This window comes from Haliaeetus leucocephalus, unplaced genomic scaffold, assembly GCF_000737465.1.
Source record: "Haliaeetus leucocephalus isolate CR32 unplaced genomic scaffold, Haliaeetus_leucocephalus-4.0 Scaffold2, whole genome shotgun sequence".
NCBI lineage: Eukaryota > Metazoa > Chordata > Aves > Accipitriformes > Accipitridae > Haliaeetus > Haliaeetus leucocephalus.
This window is the reverse complement of record NW_010972438.1, coordinates 6,496,805-6,506,024: the sequence shown is the minus strand read 5'-3', so window position 1 is coordinate 6,506,024 and position 9,220 is coordinate 6,496,805. Positions and strand designations below refer to the sequence as shown.

Genomic DNA, 9,220 nt, shown 5'->3' with positions numbered 1-9,220 from the left:
GTCTGTAGCTGGGCTTTAGACCACCGGTATCACACCACAGCTGTCCAAAACAGCTAATTTTCTCTCTTTCATCCAGAAATTAGTACAGTTTTCACTCCTTAGAACAGCCATTATTAAACAACATTTGGTGTCAGTATTTGCATATTAACTCAGACTGTAACTTAATCAACAACATTCATTCCTAACTAGAAGATGCTGTAAAGGGAAAAGCTAAGCATATGTCTTTCCTTGCTATTGCCTGCTAAAGACTCCTGGTTTATGATATATTTAGATATGTAGTTTGCTATGACTTGTTGAACTTCAATGCACTGAGCTCATTTTAGATTGTTAAGCAGACAGAGGACATGATATTTTCTCTCTGCTGGCCATTAATTAAGAAATAGGATGGCAGAGCAAAGGGTTTTTTTTAAAAAACAGGCCATCTGCAGGATGGCCTGTAATTAGAAATGATCTGAACCAGCCTGATTTCCAGTGGTGCTCAGTGTCGCACAGTTCCCACTGACGTCAGTGCAGGTTCTCAACAGCTCCAAAGACAGGCAGCTACTTTCAAAAGCTAAAAGGACTTTCTAGTAGCTCAGGAATCTAAATTTAGGTGACACTGGTAAAGACTCTGGTTCCATGTACTCAGTCTGAAAAGTCAAGAATTGATCCTGGAACATGATTATCCCTCTAGCACTGGTCACAACAGAATAGTTTCTTTGCTCACTAAAGACTGAAGCAGGGCCTTCTTCAGTTTGACTCCAGCACCCAATAACTTAAGTAGGCCAGCAGCGAAGGGCCAGTTCTGACCCAACATTTCCCTCTCTGAGAACAATTGCATTAATCACTGCTTTCCAAAACATTGAGGAGTCCAGTACTGATGCTCACACCCACAGATGCAATGCAATAAGTAAGTGCTATCAGCAGACTGCCACCTTTAAATATAGGCGATCTCTGTACTTGCCTTTGTGGTTTTGACTTTATTTCCACTGCTGCAAGACCAACCTGAATAGTCTGGTAGTACTTTACAGTCCTCTCCATCCAAACAAGGGTTCATATGACACCACCACTTTTGTAGGACAATGGAAGCTAGAAAAAGAGAGAGGAAAGAGAAACAATCTTTTTTTTATTACTGTTGGTTTTAGTAGGGAAGTTGTGTGATGTTCAATTGTTTGATTTCAAAAGGTAGAACAAACAGTTACTGTTTTAATAGCTAATCACACTGATTGTGTTTGAGTTAAAAATGTGATTAAAAGAACTTCACCAGCACACAGAAGGGTAAATGCTATATGCAAATGGTGAAGACAGGAAAGCACCGCCAGAGATTGACTCCAACATTTGAACTGACCTCTGGAAATACCTTTCCATCTCCACTGACTACAAAGATGACCTGCCTCCTTCATTTACATGCTTCAGTCAAGTACCTGCTGTAATGCAGAATGGAACTAAGGCTTCTTGTTTAACCTGGATATGCATATGTGAGACTGGATGAAGAAATTGCAGTTCCTCCCTTCACTGGATGAGAAAATAGAACTGCACAGAGATGTAAGCATGTGAGGTCTGTCAGCAAATAGCGCAGATAAGAATGTGGAAACTACTGGAAAGCATTAGATTATTAACTAAAAATCTACTTGCAGTTACACTGCCAGTTTTGCAGTATGTTTTGGAAGATTACAGCAATACACCTTAACTGTGAAAACTTATTAATTTTCTACCCTTAAGCCAATTTCCGTTAATAAGACCATGCTTGTTATTTTTACAAGTGTAGTCATGACTTTATACTGCTGTTAACAGATATATTTTCCCACAAAGAGCTGCAAACATCTGCATGCATTTCTCAGTTCTGCGTTGTACATGGGAGTCATCAAATCCCAGAAAATTATTATGAAATATATCAGTTGACAATCTTATATAATCTAAATTGGATTTCAAAATAAAATATGGCTTAAAATGTTGATTTAGTTAGTCTGCATTATGCTACTATGTGCACAAAATAGTGAATGGCGTGCTTTAAAGGATACCACATCCAAAAGAGATGAACAAAAATGATTTAGTCTACTTCTTATAAAGCCCTTTTTTCCCTTTTAATTTCAAGGTAGATTCGTACTTTTGCAGCCTTCAAATTAGGGTGACAAGCAGGCAAGCTGACATCAGGATATTGCTGAAATGTTCATTCAATTATTTTTGTTTTGCACTTTCACTCTAAGCCTACATGAAAAGCACTATGAAAAATACACTTCTGGAACACCAGTTTGGCTTTTATAAACTATTCTTTCAATCTCATAAAATTATAAAATAAACGCATGATTCCTTTCACCAGTCATTTGGATCTTAGATCATTTGCATTGATGCTGATTGATTGTTGACAAAACGGGTGAAACTTGACGGTGCTTCCTAGGAGGTGAGGGATCATTTCCACTCCAGACATATGGTCCAGCCATCTATTTTATCTATATTATCTCTGCTACTTTCTAAATTTGTTTCAATTTCTATACGACACGTATTTCAGGTAAACACAAGCAAGTATAGAAGACCAGATTCCAGAAGAGTGAGGGCATGTGCAGAGGTCCCTAAGCAAGCAGGAGATGCTGGTAGCAAGCTAGCTGTGTCTTCAGAGCTCTGCTTCAAAGCCAGCAAGTCCTCCTGTGACACCTGGCTACTGCATTACACAGCTTTGCACAGTGCTGTTGTGAGTGTGGATGCAGTGACATGCTGAGACTTCGGCTGCACTCTGACATGTGAATGTGCTTTCGTATATTTAGTGCTACCCTAATAACGTAAGTTCAACTTCAGACCTTGAAAACCACCTTTCGCTCACCTGTCTCCTGCAGGTACCTAGCATCCCTTGTGCCTCAGTTACTCTGATAACTCCTTAGATCCAAGTGTTTTGGTATTGGTTTGGGTGCAGTATACTTTGAGGCCACAGAAAATGCACCAAACATGGCAGTTTTCATTTATCTGTACAACCTGCATCAACCTGCTCCTACCACTTGATTCAAAAAAAAAAAAAAAAAAAAAAAAAGGCATTAGTTGACTGGCCAAAAGTGCAGCACAGGAGTGGGTTCACACAGCATCCTTGACCAATGGTGCCCACACAACTTCCCGGTCCATGTGGAACTGAAGATAGTGAAACTGGCCCATCATCTCCAGCAGTATCATCTTCTATTAAAACAAGCACAGATGTGAATGGGAAATGTTGCTAAGTCAATCTGTAACTCAAACAAGATCTACAAGCTCTTCAACAGACGGCATATTTCACCTTCTATTTATCTCTTGTTTAGACACTTTCATAGAAAGTGACTCCTACCCTTCTGTTGACTGATTTCTATTCTGTGCAGATACCTCTCCTCAGAGTAACAGCAACACTTTGAAATACTTAACACAGATCTCATTCCATTAGCTTCCAGCAAATCCTCAATTCTTTGCTGTAGGAATCCACTAATTCTTACATCCATTTTATGTCCGATTTCTTTATAGTTGTAATGTCCACTCTGCTGATCTGTATGTCCTAACTGGCTGTAGCTGTTTGTGTCAAACACACCCCTGAGATTAGCCCATTAAAATTCTCCATCAGAGCCTTAGGCTTACCTTCATAGCTATAGTTCTTTAACTATCATCCCTGTGACTATGTGACTCACTGGAGGATATAAAGGCTTCCTCTTCTTTTCAGATTGAGGCACACTTGGAGAGGTTTCAACAGATGACTTTTCTAAGAAATGAGAGCAGCTATGTCACTCTCATACACAACCGCTCTCATGAAGAGAAAGGAGATGGCTTTAGTTTGACATCAGCCAGATGATTTGCTGGAAATCAGCCAGAAAGCAGCCAGAAATTCTGCCAGAAATAAATCTTCTGCTGACATCGCTCCCTAGATAATGTGACTCCATGGAAACAGTAGGTTCATAGAAAGTAAAGCCAAAAAGTGTCAATACATGATCTCATCTTGCCTCATGAATTCACTGTGTTCTGCCCCCAGTTGTGTTTGGCTACACAGTGTCTTCCAAGCCAATCTGGAACAGGTGAAGAAAGAAACTTCTCCCATTGTAATTTTTTCTGACAATTAAACAATCTCAGCATGAAACACACAGCCTTAGTTTTCTTCCTCTCCCCACCTCTTCTGTTGTGCTTTCTTCTCCTACATTACAGCACCTGTTAGCAATCATCATTTCCCCATGTGAAGGTATTAAAAGTGCTGCAATCCAGTAACTTTTCAATCTTCTGCCTGATAATCTGAGCTGATTGAACTTCTTCAGTTTCTCACCATAATGCATTTGTCTTTATTAACACAGTTATTTCAAGCAGGTTCCACTTCCTGTGAGTAGGACTACGCCATGTGACTGCCTTGGGCTTGTCATTAATTACTCCTTTGCGCCACGGATGAATCCCATATATGTTTTTGTCAGGGGAGATTCTATATTTGCTTTTGGGTCAGTGCTGGAAATGTTGCAGAGTGTCAGGTGGAGAGCTAAGCACTGTGAAATTCCGGTAGGTATGTGCCATTTGACTGCCACTTCCTACTGATGACTCTGGGGAAAGATGTGGTTTTGAGGTATGCTAGGTAGCTGACACTAAGCAGTGCACACAATGGCATATGGTACAAAATTAAATAGCTTACAAAAAGTAAGACTTAAATCCTCAAATGTATTTAGTAACCAAATCTTTAGTTGAATAAATTATACATTATCTTCCAAGGTAACTTGGAAAACCTGGGCTTACATGTATTAAACCCAGAAACTATCTGTATTAGTCTTGAAAACTCCTCAGCAAATAAAATCAGTTGTCTAGCAAATCTCTTTTTTGAAAGCCACATAAACTCTTGTGATCTGTACTCAAGGAATTCCTTGCTAATTGAATACCGTATCAGCTTTTCAGTTACTTGCACAGGATTGAGATCAGCCTCAGTTGTCCCTAAGCATCTAGACCATGCTGCCTACCCTCTCAAAATTGGCACAGTACTAGTGCTTTTCTAGAATACCCCAAGTGTTCTGAAATACATTTTGAATTACAACAACTGACCAGAGATCTATCAGACAGCTTGTTAGGACTCTAAACTACCCAGGGTCAGAATTAAAAAAAAAAAAATTTAATCCCAGCAGATGTTGGTTAGCACCTTCTTTAGTTAACAGTAAGTCAGAAAGTACTTCCCCATCCTGTTACTTACCAAAAGGCGGACTGTGATCCTGATCCGCCTCAGCATTAACAACATCAATATTTCACGCATTATGGGCCAATTTTTTTTTTTTTTTTTAAGGATTCCTGTGTGTTCTACTTAAACAAGCGAATTCATACTGTCTTTAGTCTGGACAAATACAGATTTCTTTCCTACTCCACTGGATTAAGCTCTATTCCATATAAATTTTCAGTACACTATTCATACTACTGTATATTTCCTTTTATTCTTTGAATACTGACACAGCATTAGCATCCTTTTGAATTCTCAAGTATTCTGAAATCCATTCAAAAACAGTGGGAGGGAAATCTTCTCAGCTATTTCTTCTTTTATCTATTTCTTATGTATTGATTTTTTGTTTTCTTGTTTCTATATGCTCTCTTCCCTTCAGTCTGTAACCCCAATGGGCTTTCAGCCAAAATCGTCTTTTTTCTTCATTGCCGCTCTTTGGTCCTACAGAAAATTCTTAAACAATTCTTTAGTCCCAGTCACATTTTTTCCGATCTGAGTGTTTCCTCCTCACAAATTCTAGGGCTAATAGAATTGCCTGGATGGAAGATGATTTGGCTAGTGATGATTTACTTAGAGGCATTTAATGCACTTAGCTAAGATAGCTACTCTACAGACAAAAGTTATTAATGTTTTATCTTCTTGGCAGTAGCTGTTAGACAAGCTGGAGGTACTTACTCAAGGATGTTTATTTCCATAAAGAAAACAGGTATAAACAAAATCTCATGACTACTTTAAATGTAATTTAGTCATTGACAGAAGAATGAGTTGACCTTTGCTAAGCAAAATTTTCTATAGCTGCAATCAAGTAGTATAGCTACAACTGAAGGCAGGGTATACAGGCTGTGTAGTATGTCCTCTCTGCATATTAAAATACTTTCTTTCATACACTCTGCTTTCTTCTGAGTTTAGTGACTTAATTTATCTACAGCAACATTTCTCAAAGCATCAGATGGGCCTGTGCTTGGAAGCTCAAATAACCCCCAGGAAAATGAGGTGAGCACGTGTACAGAAAAACTAGCCTTGTTTTATTTGTTTGCCAATGCTTGTCAATAGCTTTCACAACTACGTTCAAATACACAAATGACAGAGTTTCTTGTTAGATGCATCCAAAATACAATTATCTAAGTAAGTAAGTGCTTTATCACGGGCAAAGGATAAAAAATATCCTGATCCAAAGAGTTCTTGCCCTGTACTCTTATCCAGGCTATGACACGTGACTTTACTGTGCTTGTAAAAATGCTAGGAAGATCTCAGTCTATAACAAACATTGATTTTCACCTTCATATCCTTCTTTTTAAATGAAGTACTTTGACTTCTACTACCAATATTTAAAGTTTCTGAGATGAAAGACACTGTAGAAATACAAAGCACTCTATAAATGTCATTTAGGCCCCACAACACAGTATTACTGTAGAACATGGAAAAGGACTGTTTTGTAGCAATCAAGGCACTTGAGACTTTCACTTTATGTATTTTCTAAATTTAACTAGCTTTTACTTTCCTTTCTGCACCACTTCAACACCATTTCCTTGGAACTCACCTGGATATCTATCATTTCTTCTGTAACACAAGTACTTAGTCTCCTCCTTAGCACATACCATGAGAAAAAAATGTCACTTCTATGTGTAGGTGTATGCCTGAAAGTAATCACGCAAACAGCCATTCTGACTTGGCTCAAACAGGGGGCCTTCCCGAAATTTTGGTAGCTGTGAATATTGGTACACATATTCACTACCTCTTTGAGCAGGGCTTAGCCTTAACATATAGTGCTGCTCCAATAAAATGCTGCTTTAAAACTGACCTTGTGTAAAATTCTTTAGCATCTGTCAACCTATTTCAAAATGTAAATATCCAGCTGGTGTACGACTGTATCCTAAAAAACATGATGATGGGCTTTATAAGCCTATTTCATGGCCCATATATACAAAAGTGCACAATGCCCAATACTCATCAGCAAGGAGCTCTGTCTGATGAACTAGGCTCTACCCCCACCCAAATTAACAAACAAGCTGTCACTCAAACCCAGTGGGATCTAGGTCATGAAACCCATATGCTGCAAGACTGAGAAAACTAAGGAAAAATACCCAACTAAATTAAAAACCTGTAAAATACTAAGACCAGATGTATAAATTTCAAATAAGAAAGACTTATTTTAACTTTAATTTTTAATTTAAAAAAAAAAAATCCAAATAGGTTATAGCAGAAAGCTGCTCAAGTGCCAAGTTTGAGTCCAGAACAGAAAAGTAAGTACAGTTTGTCTAGACTTTGCTAAAGTCCCAGACCTTTGCAGTCTTCCACATTCTGTGAAAATCTATTTCTTGCTGTAGTCTTAATTTCTCATGGAACATCTACAATCTATGACCATGTAGATATGCTTGTCTGACCTACAGGAAAGCTAGAATCAAACTCCTTGCTTCCTGGGTTGTCAACACTAAAAGAGAAATCAGACCTTCAATTTAAAAATAGCAAGAAGAAACAGACTTCTGTAAAATCATCATGCAGATCTTGACAAAGTTAATTGTAATTATTTAATTATATAATCATCCATTTGTTTGTTCAAGAAAACATAATTACATTCCAATAGCTTTATATAAAGGCTGCTACTCTGCATAGAACATTAAATATGATCCCATTTACTCCAATGGTCTTTTTGGTCCTGACCAAGAACAGCTGAAACACACAAACCCTGAAAAGTTCACAGGCAATGTGGACATAAGAAAGACTGATTTCACCCTATTTACTATTGTTTTCCAATATGACTTGCAGAGTTATTTTCCTTTTGAGTATATGTAAAGAGGCTAAAATCCAAACAGAACATATTTTCTAAATCCAAATAAAACATACTTAATCATATCTGCTATAAAAACTACTAAGCATTAAGCTACTTTTACTGAGAATTCCAATAGGTAAAAGCATCTCTCTGTGTATGATTAAAAATCGTGTAGCCTCACACAACAGCTGGGTGGTACTTTCTGGACACATACTCAATGAATGTGAACTACATTGTTTTCTTATTTTGTCCAAACACATTTTAGCACATAAGTAATTTGAGGGAGTTCAGTCACTGGAACAGGCTCCCCAGGGAAGTGGTCACAGCACCAAGGCTGTCAGAGTTCAAGGAGCATGTGGATGACACTCTTAGTCGTATGATTTAGTTTTAAGTAGTTCTGTGAGGAGTAGGGAGTTGAATTCTATGATCCTTATGGGTCCCTTCCAACTTGAGATATTCTATGATTCTATGATTGGAGGTAGGAACTGCAGGTACCAAGCACAATGTGCATGCCATGCATGATCAACAGCACAAAGGCAATTGCTGCCCTGATGTAAATGATCACTACTACTGGATAAGGTCTGGAGTTCAAGGAAAATACTTTAAAAGACTACTACAAGCCAATTGCTCTATAAATTTTTTTCTTTTGGTTAGAAAAGTAACTCTGTGCTTTGGGCATGTCCTTCCCCTTAAGCTCAGGGCAAAATATAGGCAAATTAAACAGCTCTGCATTCAGTAAAAAAGAAAATGAAATGGCTGTATCAGACTGAAATATGCAAATTCAAGACACACTGTTTCTGGCTTCCACGGTGTAGAAGCCTACTAAAGGATATGTATAGAGTGGGAGAAAACACATCTAATCCTGAGGCTAAGGAAAGATAGTTATAGTTTCCATGCTACAGCAACTGACTGTAGTCCCAGACGCTTGCAAAAATAAGCGAAGCATGCTAAAGCATTACCTTAAGGGGTAAGGGGATTCAAAGGCTTCCACTTTAGAAAGTGGAAAAATCTTACATTCATCATAGTTTGTCATATTTAATTTCAACTATACTTGAAGAAAAAACAGCTACTAAATTCTTTCAGCAATGTATTGGTTTTGGCTGGGAAAGAGTTAATTTTCTTCATAGTAGCTCGTATGGGGCTACATTCTGGATTTGTGCTGGAAACAGTGTTGATAATACGGGGATGTTTTAGTTATTGCTGAGCAGTGCTTACACAGACTCAAGGCCTTTTCTGCTTCTCCCACAACCCCGCTAGCGAGCGGGCTGGGGGTGCACAAGAAGTTGGGA

The 9,220-nt window shown here is 38.3% G+C and overlaps 1 protein-coding gene across 1 annotated transcript in view; it reads right to left on the bottom strand.

Moving 5' to 3' along the window:
- Positions 1-916: 916 nt before the first annotated feature.
- FAM19A4 (family with sequence similarity 19 (chemokine (C-C motif)-like), member A4) overlaps positions 917-9,220 on the bottom strand; it is a 52,808-nt gene continuing 44,504 nt past the window's right edge. The window contains exon 4 of the mRNA XM_010573298.1: positions 917-1,068. Within this exon, the coding sequence (XP_010571600.1) occupies positions 917-1,068 (152 nt within the window). The remainder of the gene's footprint in view (positions 1,069-9,220) is intronic.